This window comes from Penicillium expansum (assembly GCF_000769745.1).
Source record: "Penicillium expansum strain MD-8 chromosome Unknown contig294, whole genome shotgun sequence".
Classification (NCBI taxonomy): domain Eukaryota; kingdom Fungi; phylum Ascomycota; class Eurotiomycetes; order Eurotiales; family Aspergillaceae; genus Penicillium; species Penicillium expansum.
In genome coordinates this window covers 411791-431447 of record NW_015971224.1, presented here as the reverse complement: position 1 = coordinate 431447, position 19657 = coordinate 411791, and the positions used below count along the sequence as shown (strand labels likewise).

At 48.8% G+C, this 19657-nt stretch overlaps 5 protein-coding genes across 5 annotated transcripts; 4 read left to right on the top strand and 1 right to left on the bottom strand.

Moving 5' to 3' along the window:
* Positions 1 to 909: 909 nt before the first annotated feature.
* PEX2_087950 (type I polyketide synthase) lies at positions 910 to 8706 on the top strand (the record flags this gene model as incomplete). The annotated part of the gene is made up of 5 exons (XM_016746065.1): positions 910 to 1598; positions 1720 to 6454; positions 6510 to 6794; positions 6862 to 7277; positions 7332 to 8706. The coding sequence occupies 5 exons, from the start codon at positions 910 to 912 to the stop codon at positions 8704 to 8706; spliced, it is 7500 nt and encodes a 2499-aa protein (XP_016601670.1).
* Positions 8707 to 10041: 1335 nt separating this feature from the next.
* PEX2_087940 (methyltransferase family protein) lies at positions 10042 to 10746 on the top strand (the record flags this gene model as incomplete). Its single annotated transcript, XM_016746064.1, has 1 exon — positions 10042 to 10746. One exon carries the CDS (start codon positions 10042 to 10044, stop codon positions 10744 to 10746), a length of 705 nt encoding a protein of 234 aa, XP_016601669.1.
* Positions 10747 to 13218: 2472 nt separating this feature from the next.
* On the top strand, positions 13219 to 14769 carry PEX2_087930 (MATE family efflux transporter; the record flags this gene model as incomplete). The annotated part of the gene is made up of 2 exons (XM_016746063.1): positions 13219 to 13783; positions 13862 to 14769. The coding sequence occupies 2 exons, from the start codon at positions 13219 to 13221 to the stop codon at positions 14767 to 14769; spliced, it is 1473 nt and encodes a 490-aa protein (XP_016601668.1).
* Positions 14770 to 15431: 662 nt separating this feature from the next.
* On the top strand, positions 15432 to 16817 carry PEX2_087920 (agmatinase; the record flags this gene model as incomplete). Its single annotated transcript, XM_016746062.1, has 4 exons — positions 15432 to 15841; positions 15896 to 16095; positions 16156 to 16533; positions 16591 to 16817. The coding sequence occupies 4 exons, from the start codon at positions 15432 to 15434 to the stop codon at positions 16815 to 16817; spliced, it is 1215 nt and encodes a 404-aa protein (XP_016601667.1).
* Positions 16818 to 17281: 464 nt separating this feature from the next.
* On the bottom strand, positions 17282 to 19546 carry PEX2_087910 (uncharacterized protein; the record flags this gene model as incomplete). The annotated part of the gene is made up of 1 exon (XM_016746061.1): positions 17282 to 19546. The coding sequence occupies one exon, from the start codon at positions 19544 to 19546 to the stop codon at positions 17282 to 17284; it is 2265 nt and encodes a 754-aa protein (XP_016601666.1).
* Between the last annotated feature and the right edge of the window lie 111 nt (positions 19547 to 19657).

The following is a 19657-nucleotide window of genomic DNA, read 5'->3' as shown; positions in this document are numbered from 1 at the left end:
CACTAGTTACTGCGTGTTAATCGAATTCGCCAGATGCCCCACTATTATTGAGCTGTTTTCGATTTGAAAGCTGCTACTCTGGTTCGATTCATGCGTCAGAAGAGCATGGGTTTAGGTTCTAATCCGTTATTTACGGCAAGGGTTATGCTTTTATTTCTGCTTCTAGTAGTTCTTTCTCATGCCAGAATGCAGCATTTGACTCAGACTCATCGCTACTCATCGCTGGCACTTTTCGGGTAAGCAAAGGAGTCTAACTCAGAGATTCGCAAGACATCCCACTGACTTCTTGAGGCTATGTTCTGTACTGGAATTTGAGGGTGTAGACGAAAGGCTGCGATGCATATGGAAAGAACGAAGGGCGAATGACGTCTCAACACTATGCAAGGGCGGAGGATGTCCCATAAATGAATGATTCGAAGCTTATGATTGCGTCTTGTGGCATTTATGGCGGCTAACCTTGTATGCCACCGGGTCACAACTCTCTTATTGGCTTATATTGCCAGGCAGTACCTAGGTTGTAGGTATTTCTTTGTCCACATGCCCTGCCATGCCAGTCCGGCCGAGGACTACGCTAATGCATGCCCACCACCAGTAATAAATATGATATTCTTTCAAATGCATACAAGGAATTAATCATAGAAGATGCTGCGAGATACATACTGACAGTCAATGATAAATGATGATTGGTATTGGTATTACCAACAAAAAAAAGCGAGTAGGTGCATATACATTAGCGTAGTTCTTGAGATCAAAGGCATAGGAAGCCGGGAGGAAAATGCTATATTACGCAAACGCTCCTACCCTACTTGATCTCCTGTTATTCATAACATATTGTTGCGAATTGACATATAATCGGAACATCCTCGTTTTCTTTAGATATATTAGATATCTCACCGTGGAATCACTATAATGGCGCCGCTTATGAACCACACCAATAACTCGGATGGCTATGTCTTGAATGAGTATGGTTTCGACAACGGCACAAGCGAACACTTAGATGCCCCTGCATGGACAAATGGCATATCATCAAGTACGACGCGGATTGGAATCACTCGCAATAGTTCGCCTCCGGGAGAATCTCATGCGTCGAAAGCTCCTTCTCAGGAACCCATCGCTATTTGCGGGATGTCGGTTCGCCTCCCCGGTGGCCTACACTCACCACAACAGCTCTGGGACTTCTTAATTGCCAAAGGCGATGCTCGTGGCCCAGTCCCCAAATCGAGGTACAATGCCTCCGGGTACAACTCTGAGATACCCAAACCCGGCAGCATCAAAACCAAGCATGGATATTTCCTTGATGATAGTATTGACCTTGCTTCCATCGATACATCGTTCTTCTCCATGGCAAAGGTCGATGTCGAGCGGATGGACCCACATCAACGGCAAATGCTTGAGGTTGCCAGAGAGTGTATCGAGGATGCGGGTGTGACAAACTGGAAAGGACGACCCATCGGTTGCTACATGGGGAGCTTTGGCGAGGACTGGGCTGAGATGTTTGCCAAGGAGAACCAGCAGTATGGTCTATACCGTGTGACTGGGTATGGAGATTTCATGCTGTCCAACCGCATTTCATATGAAATGGATCTAACAGGACCAAGGTAAATCCATGTCTGAAAATATTTTGCACATCACTCATTTATCTTGCACCTTACTGCGTTCCTTTCATTCTCGCCTTGTCCTCACCTTGAATTATATAATATGCTAACCTAAGTCAAACAGCATGGTCATCCGTACTGGCTGCTCTGCAGCTCTTGTTGCGTTGCATGAGGCATGCTTAGCAGTTTCCAGAGGTGACTGTGAAGGAGCCATTGTCGGCGGAGCCAATCTGATAATGGCCCCGGGAATGACCATGGCAATGACAGAGCAAGGCGTTCTTGCACCTGACGGATCATGTAAAACGTTCTCTGCTGATGCTAATGGCTATGCTCGGGGAGAAGCGGTCTCTGCTATATTTATCAAGCCGCTGGCCGACGCCATACGTGATGGCAATCCGGTCCGAGCTGTTATCCGGGCGACAGCTTCAAATAGCGATGGAAAGGGTACTGGGGGCGGTCTCCAAATGCCTAACGATATTGCCCAAGAAGCCATGATCAGACGAGCCTACGAGGTTGCTGGAATTATGGATTACTCCGGAACAGCCTTCGTTGAGTGTCATGGCACAGGAACCGCAATTGGGGACCCCATTGAAGCCAGGGCAGTCGGTCGCGTCTTTGGACCTTCTGGAGGTGTTCAAATCGGCTCTGTTAAGCCCAATCTTGGCCACTCCGAAGGCGCCTCGGGCCTCACCTCGCTGATCAAGTCAGTGTTGGCACTCGAGCATCGCATCATTCCTCCGAACATCAAATTTAACGAGCCGAACCCCAGCATTCCATGGGAGTCTTGTGGTCTTTCTATTCCCACGGAGGCAATGCCGTGGCCTAAGTCTCGAAGTGAACGTATCAGTGTTAACTCCTTTGGCATTGGGGGCACAAACGCTCATGTCATCCTCGATTCAGCTCAAAGCTTCGGCGTCTCTCCTATTCCTGATCGGCCTACTACCTCTCCACAACTGCTTGTTTATTCCGCCAACAATGCTGATTCACTGAAGAAAATAATGGCCAGTTATAAAGATTACGCCCAAAAATATCCCCATAGGGTGAATGACCTGGCCTTCACTCTAGCCAACCGAAGAGAGCATTTGCCTCATCGAGCATTCGCCGTGGTAAACCTGTTTGGTGAGGTTACAGCTTCGCTACCTTCTAGATCTGGTGAAACTCCCAGCATTGTCATGGTCTTCACCGGTCAGGGTGCCCAATGGCCAGAAATGGGTCGGTGCATGATCCTAAGCTCAGCCTATCCCGCTTTCAAAAAAAGCATCACATCTCTCGATGCGCATATACAGAAACTCAAGGACGCTCCGAAGTGGACTATCGAGGAAGAGCTTCAGAAATCGAGTAAAATTAGCAGACTTGGCTCCGCTGAATTTTCTCAGCCTCTTTGCACCGCAATTCAAATTGCCCTGGTCGACACATTTGCTTCTGTTGGTATTCAACCTACTGCTATTGTCGGCCACTCTAGTGGCGAGATAGCTGCAGCATATGCTGCCGGTGCCATCACTGCCAAGGAGGCTATCACAATTGCATTTTACCGCGGTCAGGTCACCAAACTCCAAACAAAAGTAGGCGCTATGGCCTCGATAGGCCTTGGCTCACGCAGTGTACAAGAATATTTGCAGCCCGGAGTGGTTGTTGCTTGCGAGAACTCGAACAAAAGTGTTACCCTCGCTGGTGACTGCGAGGCGGTTGAACTTGCGATGATCAGGATCAAAGAAGCCCACCCTCATGTCCTAGTCAGGAAGCTACAAGTCGACAAGGCATATCACTCTCACCATATGGCTGAGATAGGCAACAAATATCATGCCTTAATCGAGAATCATCTATCCAGCAAAAGCCCAGAAAAGACACTTGAAAAGTTGTTTTTCAGCAGTGTTGAGGGCAAGCTGCTCACCTACGAGTCGAGCCTGGGATCCAGTTATTGGCAGAGGAATTTGGAGTCTCCCGTCTTATTCCACTCCGCTATTTCCTCCATAATTCAGCACGACATTGCGAAGAATATGGTATTCCTCGAGGTCGGCCCGCATTCTGCCCTTGCTGGTCCCCTGCGGCAAATTCAGACTCACCTTTCCAACACTTCTCCTTATGTTTCTGCACTTGTCCGCAAGCAAAATGATGTGGTATCATTTCTGACAGCGATTGGGACGGTATACGCTCTCAATGCCAGTGTCGACTTCAGTAGGGTCATCGCGGAGGGTTCGGTTCTGCCCGACCTTCCAAGATACCCCTGGGACCATTCAAAGAAGTTCTGGTACGAGTCTCGATTGAGCAAGAACTGGCGACACCGAGAACACAAGTATCACGATATACTAGGTGTTCGAGTGGCAGAAAGTCTCGAATTTGAGGTTCTTTTCCGCAACGTCTTCCATTTAGAAAACGCGGCGTGGATTCGCGATCACAAGGTCGGCGACGATATCGTCTTCCCTTTCGCCGCCTATGCTGGAATGGTTGGTGAGGCTGTGCGGCAGGTCACTGGAGTCAATGAAGCATTCAAGCTGCGAAATGTGGTCGTCAGTACTGCCCTGGTCTTAAGAGAAGGACAGCCAGTCGAACTCATGACTACAATGCGCCGTCACCGCTTGACGGATTCTCTCGACAGTGACTGGTGGGAGTTCACTATCGCTTCTCACACCGGCGCAGTTTCAACCAAGCACTGTTTTGGTGAGGCTAGGTCTCACAGCGGGGATATCTGCCACGCAGAAAGTAATGCCCCCCTTGTGCGCAAAGTCGATACCCGTCGCTGCTACCGGTCCATGGCCAGGTGCGGTCTCAACTTTGGGCCCGCATTCCAACGCCTTGATGATATCAGGTCAGATACTCTAACCCGAATGGCAACATCGGGCGTGATTGGTAAGGCCACAGATGGCGAGGGCTACCATCTGCATCCGACCATCATTGATGCCTCCCTGCAGCTGCTCACTGTTGCAGCATCCAAGGGCTACGCCGATCCTACCACCAAGATGATGGTGCCGACCAACATTGAGGAATTGTGCATTTATAGATGCCATGAAGATGTTCAACTCCGAGCATCCGCATCATACACTCCAAATGGCTCTATCATTGGCGGTGGACAGTGTATTTCTTCTAATGGCAAGGTTGTCTTGCACGCTTCCGGCATCAGGCTCTCCGTTCTGGATGACCCGGCATCTGTCGATGAAACTACAGCTCGCGCAGAATGGGGCCCCCATATTGACTTTTTGGATGTGAACACTCTCATCCAGCCATCGATTGATCGCAGTGCCCACACTCGAGCCCTGACAGAGCTATCCCATATGTGTATGCTTCACACAAATCGTCTTATTGCAGGACTAGAAACTCCAATCAGTCACATGCAAAAGTACCGGTCTTGGGTTGGCCAACAATTGCAGCTTCGTGAATTTGAACACCTCCAAACTCTCGACAACCCTGCCATTGAGGAGCGGGTCAAACGCATTGTTCACGATTTGTCGCAAACTATAGCCGCTGCCCCTTCCCAGGCCATTCAAAAAATATTCAGCAATGTTAAAAGTATTTTCACTGGTGAGGTGGACGCGCTGGATCTACTTCTTTCGGATGGTACAATGAACAGCCTGTATGCCTCGATGGATCAGTGTGATGAGTCGAAGTTCTTCGAGCACTTGGCCCACAGCAAGCCCAATTTGCGCGTCCTTGAGATCGGTGCCGGGTTGGGTGGGTCGACCGCTAATGCTCTGAGGCTCTTAACGTCTGGCGGCAGAACGCTATACTCGAGTTACACCTTCACTGATATTTCTTCTGGCTTCTTCGTTGCTGCGAAAGATCGCTTCAGTTCATATCCCAATATTGAATATGCCACTCTAGATATCAGCAAAGACTGCTCGGAGCAGGGCTTCGATGGTCGTACGTACGATCTCATCCTGGCGACCAACGTGATTCACGCCACCCCATCTCTTAGTGTGAGTTTGAGAAATGTCTGTAAACTGCTCACACCCAACGGCCGGCTTTTGCTTCACGAGCTCACACCAACTTCTAAATGGGTGAATTACATTTGGGGAACTCTACCCGGCTGGTGGCTGGGTGAAGCTGATGGCCGAGTGGACGAGCCGTACGTGGGCGTTGATCGCTGGGCGAAAGAACTGACAACTGCTGGATTCCGTACCCCCGATGCTGTCGTTCTTGATTCACCAGAGCCATACCAGCTGGGTGCCGTCATTGTGGCCAGACCAGCGCTTGAAATTGTTCCTAAGAAATGCGTGACGCTCCTGAGTCTTTCTGAGTCCACGCACGTACGCTCCATGGTTCAGGCTCTGGAAAATAGGCAATACGCGGTTGACTGTCGCGGACTGCAGGACATGCCTTTACCTGCCGGCCAAGACGTGATTGCTTTCCTTGATGATGAAGCGCCCTTTTTTGAAAACATGGATCATCAGAGATTTGAGTCGTTCAAAGCTTTAGTGGACAACATGAAAGACCTCGGTATTCTCTGGGTGACCGGCCTCTTACAAATCGAGTGTCGCGATCCACGATTTGGCCAGATCAATGGCATCGCGAGATCCATTCGATCCGAGAGACTGGTCAGCCTTGCCACCTGTGAAGTTGACAATGTCGATTCGTCCTACGAAAAGATCATCGATGTCTTCGAGAGCTTCCAACTGCGCCAAGAGGACCACTCTCTCAAACCTGAGTTCGAATACGCCATTGTCAAAAATACGGTCCAGGTCGCACGCGTTCATTCCTTTACGGTGCAAAATGAGCTCTTGACCTCTGATGCAAGTGACGTTATTGCTCTGCGCACGAGTAAGCCTGGTCGTCTAAGTGCTTTGCACTGGGCCCGCCAGGAGATCGAAGCACTGGAGGGTGATGATGTGGAGATTAGCACATATTCTACTGGCTTGAACTTCAAAGTATGTCACAGTATCACCAAATATAGAAGCGAAAAGAGCTCACGCAAGTTTTTAGGATGTCCTATGTGCCATGGGAATTGTCGAGGCTTCGGAAATTGGGTTCGGCTTTGAGGCTGCTGGTATTGTTCGGCGTACTGGCCCTCACGTCAAGGACCTGAAGGCGGGTGACCGGGTAATGTTGATGGGGTCTTCTTCATTCAGCACACAGGTTGTTGTTTCTGAGAATCTTTGTGAGAAAATTCCGGGTGGGTTGAGTTTCGAGGACGCGGCTACAATGCCCTGCGTGTTCGCTACATCGATCTATTGCATATTCAATGTTGGAAATCTACAGGCAGGACAGGTATGTTTAGCACCGTTTTCCTTCCTTCTTGACCATCCTCTTGAATTGGTTTTGACAATTCTTCCAGTCGGTTCTTATACACAGTGCCTGTGGTGGGGTTGGTCTTGCTGCCATCCAGTTGGCTCAGATGATTGGTGCTGAGATCTACGCAACTGTCGGGAATGAGGAGAAGGTGAAATATCTTATGGACAATTTTGGCCTACCTCGAAACAGAATTTTCAATTCTCGCAATACCTCATTTACTGAGGATGTTCTGCGGGAGACTAACGGTGAAGGTGTCGATCTGGCACTTAATTCACTGTCTGGTGAGTTGCTACATGCTACATGGAAGTGCATTGCAGCTTTTGGAAAAATGGTCGAGATTGGCAAGCGAGATATAATAGGATCTGGAAAGCTCGACATGAGTCCTTTCAGAGAGAATCGCAGCTATTGTTGCGTCGACTTAGATCAGGTCTGTTCAAGGAGACCGGTCATTGTGAAGCAGTATGTATCCACAGGAGCTCGACTGCATGATGAATAGTGGCTAACATATACAAGAATACTCAAGAGCATCATTCAGCTGCTCAGGGAGCGATATATCCACCCGATTCGACCAATCAAGGTCTTCAAGGCAGATGAAATACTCGACGCATTCCGATACATGCAGCAGGGTACCCACCTGGGCAAGATCGTCGTGTCCATTCGTGATTCTGCTGGTCAAGTCAGTACAGGGTTACACGCACAAAAGCGCAAAGAGCCCACGCAGTTCCCCAGTTCCGGCGCATACCTCCTGGTTGGTGGCCTCGGAGGCTTAGGCCGTCCTCTTTCTGTGTGGATGGCGGAACGCGGCGCTCGTCACTTCATTTACCTTTCTCCCAGCGCGGGTACAAATCAGGAGCACCTAGAGTTTGCCCAAGAGCTGGCTAGCATGGGATGCCGCGCCGACTTTGTGCAGGGTAGCGTTTCTAACCTTAGTGATGTAAAAAGATCCATCACGCAAGCTCATGGCCAGCTAAAGGGTATCTTCCAGATGTCAATGGTGAATCGTGATCAAAATTTGACACGTATGACCATCGAGGACTGGAACACAGCCGTGGATCCCAAGGTCAAGGGAACCTGGAACCTCCACAATGCAGCTGTCTCAGCCGACGCAGAACTTGACTTCTTCGTTCTTTTCAGTTCCCTTTCTGGTATGTTTGGGCAGCCCGGTCAAAGCAACTATGCCGGCGCGAACACCTTCTTGGATGCATTCTCTCAGTATCGCTTGAGCTTGGGATTGCCGGCTTGCGCGATTGGGGTAGGGGCAGTTGAGGAAGTGGGCTGCCTCGCTGTTCGCGAGTCAATCATGCAAAGGTTCAAGGCCACTGGTATCTTGGGTGATACAATCTCTGTGTGTGAGCTTTTCGAGGGAATGGAGTTGGCCATCAAATCGACAAGGAACAAGTCGAGCCCTGTTACCTCAAACAACTTTTGTATTGGGCTTCGCTCTAGAGTGCCCCTCAGTGATCCCGAGAACCGTGCCCTCTGGAAGAAAGATATCCGCACGGCGGTCTTCCACAACAGAGAAGCTACCGGCAAAAAATCAAGCACTTCCGCTAGTGACAATATCAGATCCTTCATTGCTGCGGCGAAGAGTAATCCCGCTTTGTTGGCTCAACCCGATTCTGCTCACCTTCTAGCTGTTGAAATCGGAAAGAAAGTGTTCAGCTTCCTGCTGAAGTCAGAGGATGACCTGCATACGTGGTGCTCGTTATCAGACCTGGGTATGGATTCCCTCGTGGCAATCGAGGTGAGGCAGTGGTGGAAGATGACGTTTGAATTCGACATCAGTGTGCTTGAGATGATGGGAATGGGCACTCTAGATGCCCTCGGGGAGCATGCTGCCAAGGGTATGCTGATGTTATTCCATGGTGGCGATGAACAGGCTAATTAGACAAATATTGGACATATCAGTAGAGTCCTATACTCTGAGGGGTAAGCTATTTGCTCTGAAAAATAAAACTTTTGTTTCATTAGCGACATATATTCCAAGTCCACATAAAAAATCCAGCAGTTGCTAGCAATGATCATTGGCCATTGCACTTTCCAGATATACCTGTATAGGCAAAATCCTTTTGGAAATTGGCCAAGCATTTATCTTACCGGTGGATCTTCTAAGCTTGGGCTTTCCCTGGTTCGCAATTGATCTTTTCAACCGCTTCTTTGACAGAAATTCGTTTGACTTCTCTAGCACCCTTACTATCCACCCCCAAAGGTAGTAACAGACTAGAGCCCGGGGAATGGTAATAAAGCTACTATTCTGGAAAATGTTACATCTGAACAAAAAAATGAAATGAGACCGAAGCGGGACCCAGAGCATTATGTGGAGAGTAAGATATGTCTGGTAAATCGAGTACCGGGAAAGATGCAATATTCAGAAATGAATTGCAGTAAGAAGATATGACCAAATAGTTACTCGGGAGCGAGCAACTCGGCACAGCTATTGAGATTTGTATATAACAATAAGGTCGAGTTCTAATTGGCCTACAATGGTTGCATCTCTATATTGTTAATACTAGAACTCATTTGGGCCCCTCGGAATCTGGGAAAGGGCAAGCAATATTAGAAACTTTGGCAAGGATGAAAAGTACCTAGATCATATGAGATAGATGCAGCTTTTATAAGATTTACCATTTCCATATTTGACTTGTTTATTATTCTGTAATATCCTATAAATCTTTGTTCGCCGGCCAGGGGTTGGAGAGTAGCCCTGGTGTACAGAAGCGTCAGAACAAGACGCAGAGGTGGGTTGAGCAAGAAGCTATTATTGAGAACTGCGTTTTACATGTGCCAATAACTATTAATTAGGCTGTTTATTATAGACGATAGGGCTGATCGTCGGATTTTGCTCGGGTTTCACCCGCCCGACGATCTCCGGACGATCATGATGATGGATTTCATGCAATGCAATGCGATGCAATGCAATGCGACAAACTAGGGTAATCTACTTTTCCCAACATGATCCCCTGACTACGATCGATCTCCCTCGGACATCCTCGGGCATCAGATGAGAACTTTAATTGGACAGAATTTTCCCAATAGATAATGACCCAAAAAGCAATTTTCAACTTAGCGCCTCACACCCGCGCGACAAAAACGCAAGGGATGACGATGGGCTACTCTATAAAGGTTATAACCTTCTATAAAGGATCTGCTCTCCCGGCGCTATTACGACGCTACTCATTTGTGCTACTCATTTGTCTCCTGATCAACATCCCCGAGACACAAAATGCCTGAATCAGCCTCAGCGTTGCTCGCCATTGCTATGATGACCTCTGGGTATTTTGCCATACTTTGTGCCACGCCCCCAAATCCGACCCCAGAGAAGAAAAATCGACACAGTATAGATCGCATCAGCTTCATTTCAGGGACGTTCTCGACGGTTGCCCGCCGAATTTGCGTAACTCCTGTCATCTACCATGGCTTCCTCGCAGGTGTTGCGCATTACGCCCCTGCTCGCATGTCGCAAATGTGCCCGCTAGCCCGGAACACCAATCCGGAGCTCTTCGCTTGGAATCAACTATCGTTCACCGCGCTCCTCTTGATGTACGTTGGTACATATGTCCGCCTCTCTGCTTATGGCGGTCTTGGCAAATGCTTCACGTTCCATCTTGCGCCGCCCCCTCATTTGGTGACGACGGGGATCTATAGCTGGATTCAGCACCCTAGCTATACAGGACTAGCAATGATATGCCTAGGAGGTGCGATGTTGTTCCTTCGATGGGATGCAACTCCGGCCTGCTGGATTCCAGGATCGGTATTATCTCAATTGGAAGGGTTGGGAGTTGGCATCAGCGTGGCAGTTATGGGAGGTGTCTTCTGGACTTTGGCAGTAAGAGTACGAGATGAGGAGGATATGCTGAGACAAAGGTTTGGGGGGAAATGGGAGGAATGGCATCGCTCCACCTGGAGATTCATTCCCGGTCTTATTTGACACTATTGTCCTTGTAGGCTGCCGTGAAAATCCGTTTGGATTTAGGCAGTCTCTCCTCTTGTTGAACGAAGGACCAGGTGTATAAAGGGGATCAAACATAAGGGATATAGAACCAGTGATTGCCAACATGATTAGTATGTACATTTTCATCATTAAAACAAGACACATGCCGACGCTTTTGCGATTGGTTGACCCGAAGACACGGGGCTTGATATATTTGATAACAAACTCATGCTTTGATCTTTGCCTTTTTTGGATTGATTCCACCGCGCCTCTAGAATGTTCATCAAGAGAGTGACATTTGCGATGCAGTACCCACTTTGTAGTACATCCAAGCGTCGCCGGATAAAATCATGATGCAAGGGCCGTGTTGTGCAAGATCCTGCAGTGAATAAAGGTAACAGCATGAGCTTCGCCACTGGTGCATCTGCAGGAACCGCGGCGCATGAATCCAGAATCTGAGTCACGGTACACTGAACGAGACTTGAGGTACATGATTCCTCCTTGAGGTCAAGAAGAAATCGAAGTAGACACGAATACAGTAAAGCCGCATTGTAATGGTCGAAGTGTGAAAGATGACCGTTGTGTTTTTCAAAGTTTTTCAGTCTTCTAAGAAGGAGTTGCATTCGAGTCTCTACATCGACTGCCTCTGGGTCCGAGCTGTAGGGGCTTGTATTCTCGTCATTAGAAGAACAGGTTTTCATCTTCATGGCTTGAAGAAGTCGACCTAAACGATAGAGTAGATCTCCGACAGCGTGTGATATGCCGATGAATGAATCCACATCTTGGAAGAATGCATCCCTATCAGAAGAGCAGTGGTCTTGCTTAGCGGCAATTTCAAAGTAATTTGGCGCAACAATAGGGTAATCTGTTTCATCAAAGAGAGCCACGATATGAATGTAGCCTAACCATCGAACAAGAAACAGAAATGATTCGTCCGTGGCTAGTTCTGTTGTGAAGCCCTTGCGTGTGATTCTTATCGCGTGCTCTAAGCAAACTCGCAGGCTCCGCAAATTGTTCCCTGCAATGTAGGCTGAGGATAAAGTGATCAAAGTAGACAGTGCTGTTATGCAATATGTTGGATGTGTGGGATTTTCCGATGCTTCATACCCGGTGGGTTGTATCTCAGCGTGGCAAGACATGATATCCCCTATATATGTAACGGCTTGCTGTTCCATTTGGATCGCTGCAGATGTCATTGCAGTCGTGTCCACAAGAATCGGGTATCGCATTTTCCAATTGAGTTTGACCGAATAGGATAGGAAGATGATAGCGGAAAATAGAGATGGTCTGCCTTCAGCTTTGCAGGCAAGATATTTTGTGACTTGATTGGTTTGCTCTTTATTGTTTATAGTGATTCTCGGGGCGATCGATTCTGTAAACTCGGTCCAAAGATAAGAGGTTGGACAGGTCGCGTGAAGTGATCGGGGAGTGAATCTTGAGTCGGTGAACCGAGGAGACAAATTATCGACCGGGCCACCCGCCTCATGCCATCCTCTCGGTGATATAGATTGAGCGAAAGAATTGGTCGGAGTTTCAACATCCTCAAACGTGATTCCATCAAGTTCCGGACACGATGAATCTAGGCCGATTGCCCAGAAAGGATCGAGATCATCAGCCAAGACCACATCTGAGATGGAAAGCTGGACTGGGGGATCTGCCGGAGACTTGGTGCTAAGGTCTGATGGTACAAGTGAGTCGGACAAATCTAGCTCAAGGGGTGGCTCCTTTGGTTTTGAAGTCCGATGCGATCGAATTCGCTGACGAGTTGAATCGATGCCTTCGATACGCCATCGAGCAGTAGTGGAGGGATTGCACGACAGATTTTGATTCCGACAACGCGAACACCGCGATCTCGCGCGATCGCACTGTGTAAATTGTATATGTTCAACATGGGTCCTCCATGGTGCATGGAGAGATAACCCACCTTGCGTTTAGAGATCTTGCAATTGACACAAGGGGCTCTATTTCTTCTAAAATTGTCTTTTTGCGTGCCAAGTTCTGACATATCAGTTCCAATATTCTTATTCCCCGTGTTAATTACAAGTTGGAGTTGGTGGCAGATGTTGGGAAATGATGAAGTTGAAAGGGGCGGGGCCAAATAGCCCTTGGCTCCAGGCCCGGGCCCGGGGGAACACAATGCCCGATTACAGACATGGGCATGTTATCAAGTGTGTCATGTCTGATTTTTGAAAACTTTGATTGTCCTGGAATTCAGAAACTTGGCCCATGCTATGGCATTCTCTATATGTGGAAGATAGCTGGACCCAATGTGGTATAGTCCGGGGTGGCTATTTGGCCTAAAACGGCAAGTTTTCCGCAAGTTTATATACAATTTCATGAAAGTAGTGCTGCACACTATCAATTACACCTACATATGTACTTTGAAGAGGTACGGTTAGGCGAACAGAATTTATCCTCGATAGGTGACTGACATAGAATACAGCGACACAAAGCCACCCATCACAAGATATGAGCAATCAACTATCCCCTCTTCTCCAACAAGCCGACGACAACACTAGTTTCCTATGGAACAAATGTCGCCAGCAAGTCACCTCACAGTCATGCCAGTGGCATAGGTTTGCCAATGAGATCGTACTCTTGCTTCAGAAATCATTGCCCGTTATAATCGCATATGCACTGCAGAACAGCTTGCAAACATCTTCACTTCTGATTGTCGGTCGCACATCACCGGAAAATCTCGCCACAGCCGCCTTTTCCTATATGTTTGCAACATGTACTGGGTGGCTAATTGGGATGGGTGGTACCACTGCCCTGGATACTCTTGCATCGTCAGCATTTACAAGCCGTTTGAATGAGCAGTACCTCGGTGTTCTTCTACAACGAGCTTTTTTGGTTCTCGGTTTGATGTACATGCCAGTCATTGTGCTCTGGGTGTATGCAGAGCCTATATTCTTAGTCCTTGGGCAAGATGCATATTTGTCGAAGAGCTCTGCTAGCTTTCTGTCCTGCTTGATTCCGGGTGGGCTAGGATATATCTATTTCGAAGCCATGAAAAAGTACCTACAAGCGCAAGGTCAGTTAAATAACCGTTTTCAAATGACTCTACACTATACTCGATGAGCTTTCAGGGACTAATTTCGATTCTATACAGGTATAATGTCAGCTGGTACTTATGTCCTTCTTCTGGTTTTCCCCGTCAATATTCTTTTGAACTATATGTTCTGCAATACGTTGAAAATGGGATTACTCGGCGCCCCTCTTGCTACGGGTATATCCTACTGGCTCTGCTTTATTCTCTTGATTCTCTATTCGGTCTTCATCTCTGGCCACCAATGCTGGGGAGGATGGACCACGAAAGCGTTTCAAAATTTGGGCGTATTTGCGCGCCTAGCTATCCTAGGGATAATCAATGTCGGAGCTGAATGGTGGGCTTTTGAGATTGTTGCCATTGCCGCGGGCTGGCTCGGAATTATTCCAATGAGCGCCCAAAGCGTGATTATGACCACGGACCAAATCCTCAACACCATTCCCTTTGGAATTGGTGTCGCAGCCTCTAGCAGAGTTGGGAATTTTCTCGGCGCCCGTGATGCCTATGGTGCCGCCCGTACAGCAAAAGCTGCCGCGTATCTCAGCATTTGTTTAGGAGCTGCTATAATGGCAATCTTGATGTTTTCTCGTCATCAATTCGCCAAAATCTTCAGCGATGATGCAGATGTCATCAGCCTGACCGCAGCGGTTATGCCATTTGTTGCGGCTTTTCAAATCGCCGATGGCCTGAATAGCAGTTGTGGTGGATGTCTGAGAGGCATGGGTCGCCAGCACATTGGCGCGACAATCAATCTTATCAGTTATTACTGCGCTGCTCTACCGTTGGGTATCTGGCTCTCGTTTCACGGATACGGGTTGGCCGGTCTTTGGATTGGTCAGTGCCTAGCTTTGTACATAGTTGGAATACTAGAGTGGGTAATCGTTGCATGGAGTGATTGGAATGGGGAGATAGAGAGGGCTTTCAGCAGAATGGACCAGGAAGACACTGACGCGTCTATGGGAGAATTTTGAAAATACACAGACAATAGGAAATACTTTCTACTCTATTGCAATCCCGAGAATAAAACCGCACTGAGCTTACTATGGAGTGCGCTCATCTAACATCTCAACAATAATGTGAGGCTAAGTATGGAACAATTAACCTGAGTAAGCTAGTTGCAATGGAGAGTCGGTGATGGCTTCCCAACGTGATAAACTGACTATGTTCCCTGTATGATTCTAGTGCTTGGATAGCTGCTCCATAATCTACAAGGTGTCTTGAAAGTAGACTGCGGAACATGAATTAAGCTTAAGTATATGTTGTAGAACTCACTGCACTGTCGCTAGTCAAGCCTCAGGTGACACACATTCCATGGCGGCGCTTCGCAATGACCTAGCCCTTGCAAAATTGTAGGGGGAGCAAAGAAGGAGCAGTAGTCTCGGTAGGCTCCAGTAAATAGCATATCTCGAGAATGTGAAAGTGGTTCACTATCAACCAAAGCTAGACTTGTTGATCTATCAAGCGCTTGAATTGCCCTTTTTGGATACGCTAAGCCCTAACCGTCCAAATAACCGCAAGTAAAACCGATGACGCATGTACAGCAGATTACCAAAATCTTTTTTATTACATTCTTAAAAGATATTTTAAGACCCAAAGAGAGCTCAGTTCATTGCAAACATTACATTGAAACAAAATGTTTCCCTCAACCGCCGTGCTTGCTGGCCTAGGGTCACTCTATACCCCTCTGGTGGCATCACTCGTGATGAGTGATACCCTCCCTCAGCAGATATTGAACAAACCAACTCAACCCCAGTCATTCCTGGAAAAAAGCATATTCAGAAAGCAAGAGTATATGAGCTCTGCGGATTCGGGTCAAAATGAGTTCCACATCGACAACAATTATAGCCCGCCTTACAGTGGAATCGCAACATTCGCCCACCTGAATTGGACCAATTGCTTTGTTTCTGACAACGACAAGACGTTCGATATCGGTATCGTCGGAGCTCCGTTTGATCTTGGTGTGACATATCGACCAGGAGAGCGATTCGGTCCGTCAGGAGCACGGTCCGGGTCGCGAAGACTTGACCCTGACATGGCATACAGGTAAGATTTACCGTCATTAAGATGTATACAGCTCAATAGCTAACAATTATCTAGCATGGATCATGGTCTCAATCCATTTGTGGATTGGGCTTCTGTGGTTGACTGCGGTGACATCGCCAATACGCCATTCGACAAACTTGAAGCCATTCATGAATTGGAAGCTGGATGGAGGAAAATCGGCTCAAGGAAGCCAAAAAATTCCGAGAAGGGTGACCATGTTCGATTGATATCACTGGGAGGAGACCATACCATCAGTAAGGGCCATCCGAGATTGTTGCTGACCTGTTCGAGCCAAAACTGATATTTGTTAATAGCTCTACCCGCACTGCGAGCATTGCATGGTACATGGGGCAAGGTTGCCGTGCTTCATTTCGACTCTCATTTGGACACCTGGGACCCTGTGCAATTGGGCGGTGGTTTAACAAAATACTCCGAGGTGACACATGGTAGCATGTTGCATTTGGCCCATGAAGAAGGGCTTCTCGCTGATAAAAGCAACATGCATCTGGGATCCCGATCTATGTTGTTTGACAAAGTGTACGACATGAAAAATGATGCTCGATGCGGGTTCACTGCCATACGCGCTCGGATGATTGATGAAATCGGAATTGATGAAATTGTTCGTAGAGTTGTTGATACTGTTGGCGACAACTTTGTTTATGTGAGCATTGATATCGATGTTCTTGATCCTGGTAGGTGTTCGCGATCTTGGCCTGTTAAGTGGTTTCGGTTCTAACGCAATCTCTCAGCATTTGCACCGGCAACAGGAACCATCGAACCTGGTGGATGGACAACCCGGGAGCTTTTACGAATCCTCAATGGGCTATCGCATGCGAATTTGCCTATAATCGGGGCGGATATCGTTGAGTTCGCTCCTGTTTACGACAACCGTGCTGAGACTACCGCTATTACGGTCGCGCAGATTGCCTACGAGCTTTTGCAGTGGATGATTCGAGTTCCTGTAAACGCAAATTAAGGTTATATTGGGTTTTTGACCTGAGTATGATACCTTCGTGCTCACTTCCCCTAAAGCAAATTGGCTTGGGTGAGCATGGGGGATCAAGGATGCGGAAAACCTGATAGCACTTCTAACAATTGAGCTTCACATATCATCGTTTATATTTGACTAATAATATATTCTTCAATATAATTTTTTCTATCAAAAAGTAATTCATAAAATTAATAGTATTAGAAGGGCCGAGTACTAAACTCTACTCAAGTGAGCCTGCCAGACTCTGAACTCACAAGAGCGGCAGCAGAAATATTGTACGATGTACATAAAGTGACCTATATATGCTATGCTATACTATGCTAGTACAAAACAAATCAAAACTCCCTCCAATCATTGTACACCCCAATGCTCCCAAGTATACATGCATTTACAAACAGAAATCAATGCACCTGAAGGAAAACAAAACAAACAATCACCGGCCATAAACCTCACTCCCATCTCCTCCACTCATCAACAGCCTTCCTCATCTCCTCGTCACAATCATACCCCTTTGACTGAGCAACCAACAACTCCTCTCTACGATCAAGGAACCGCCTCTCAGCCTCAACCCTCCTCTGCGCAACAGACCTCAACAACCCAAAATCATCCCTAACAACGGCCTCCCGGAACTTCGCCCGCATACGCGGCGAGTACAGCTGACAGCTCGCCTCACGAGTCCGACCAGGCCCATCACCAGGCAAGATGCGCATCTTCATCGTGATCATGCATGCAATGGGATGATTCGATCTCGCCAGCGGCCAAACAACCTCATCATAGCAGTCTTCACAGACGCACATCTCCGGCAGCGAGGGTATAAAGTGCCACGTGCTAAGAGCAGGTCTATCACGGCGACAATCACGGAGCACGACCTTGCGCCGCGCGTAGCTGAGGAACTCGCGCGTATCCGGGCGGCGGGTGCGCGAGGAGTCTGACTCAGCACGGGATGCAGATGCATCGAGGAGATCGATGAATTTCACAAACCGCGGACTCGACGTGACGAAATCGCACACACGCTCGGTGGGGTCCGGGTTTAGTTGGAAGGTCTCACGGTGGCTGGGCATTAAGATGCGGATATTGCGCGCGCAACTGCTGCAGACGTGGAAGCCTGGGAGGTCACTGCCGGTCTCGGGGTCGTAGATGCGGTACCAGGATTGGTCGGCGACGATGCGGCCGGGACAGGCGCGTGTGCCGGGTGGTGGACGTGTCATCTGGTACAGGAGCTCTAGGCTGTCGTGTTGCTTTTTTATCATCTGGGCCCAGGCGAGACGGGTCCATGCGTTGGCGAAGGCGCATCGCGTCTTTTGCCCGGCTGGCTTTGAGAGGCTTGGGATGAAGTAGTCGCGATAGCGGGAGTGTGCGATTTGGCTCATGCAGGATGGACATATGTCCAGGTGGGTGAGGCCTTTGAGCGTATACCAATCTTGGAAGCCTGCTACCGCGATGGTTCGCGGGCATGGAGAAAGACCCAGGCCGACTGAGTTGGGGCGCTGTGGTGATGTACCTGGGGGCCGAGTGGGTGCGGGATGAGCCAGTGACCTGTCGGGGTTGAGTTGGGTTGCCACTTGGGTTGATGTAGGCTTGGTCATCTCGGGTGCTGGCCGTGAGGGATGGCGAGATCCAGACATCGACCGGGTAGGCGACATTGTCACAGATGTTGCCCGGGCACGTGAGGCTGGGAGCACTTCCTGTTGTGTTCGTTGGGTCGGGACACGCTGAAGCCCACGAGAAGGTGAGTGCGATGCTGAAGCAGGAGCAGGAGCAGGAGCAGTAGCAGGAGCAGGAGCCGGAGGGGGCAGAGAGACGTTGAGAGAATTCAGTTTAACAGGCTTCGCATTTGTGGGCATTTGCCGTACCTCCGGGTCCGACATAGATCCCGGGTCCCGCTGTTCTTGTCGCTGACGAAGTTTCTCCTCAATTCGTTCTGCGAGGGTGGGTCCACTTGGCAAAGCTGATACAGGGGCTGTGGACACAGGCGCCTGGGGCAGGTTTGAGAGTGGTCTGTTGTATGTGGTGGCCGTGGTCGAGTCGGACAAATACCCCGAGCTAGGCTCGCGTCGAAAGCGTTCTTGCATTGGTCGTGATTTCGAAGGCGCATGTCTCGCACTGTTGGATCGACTAATGGAAGTCTTGGGTGGTTGTAGACAGCCCCTGTCATGCATGGGAGCTCGAGTACCACTGCGATCCGGCGCAGTCGGTCCACGAGAGCCAGACGTATTTTGTGCTGGTGGCATATGTCTGCTGGAGTTGCCATCCCGGCCATGAGATGGCGGTTGGGGTTCCCGTTGGGTATTAAGCTCATGGATGGGCTGCTGCTGGACCAGAGGCCGAGATGGTGGGCCACGTGGTTGGCTTGCTGTCAGGGGCGGCGCGCATTTTGGCCTCTCGTCCGTGTCAAACCTGACGGTGTTTCGCAAGATTGGCTCTTGAGGAGGCGGTGTCATTGGTCCTGAACTTTCATCTGAAGACACACTCCCGAGTCCAGGCACACTGGGAACACTGGCGGGAGAGGTAGACGGCGGCGGGGGTGAGTTGGCGAAGACTATGATGGGATACTGATCGATAGCTCCTCTTGTGTGTACACCGTCGACCCCCGGTTTATCTCCAAGCTTGGAGAGACCATTTAGCTCCTTCGAGAGGGACTGGGGCTCTTCCTCAACGCAGGGCGCTGGAGGCCATTGCGATCGCGCTCGTCGAGAGCTTCGAGAAGGGGCCATTTCTAAAAATGGAAAATTGGTTTGGCCACACAAATAGTATGGAATATGTTTGATTTAGAACGTTAACCTGGTGCGCTGACGTCTCGTGAAATAACTCTGGAAATGTGGTTC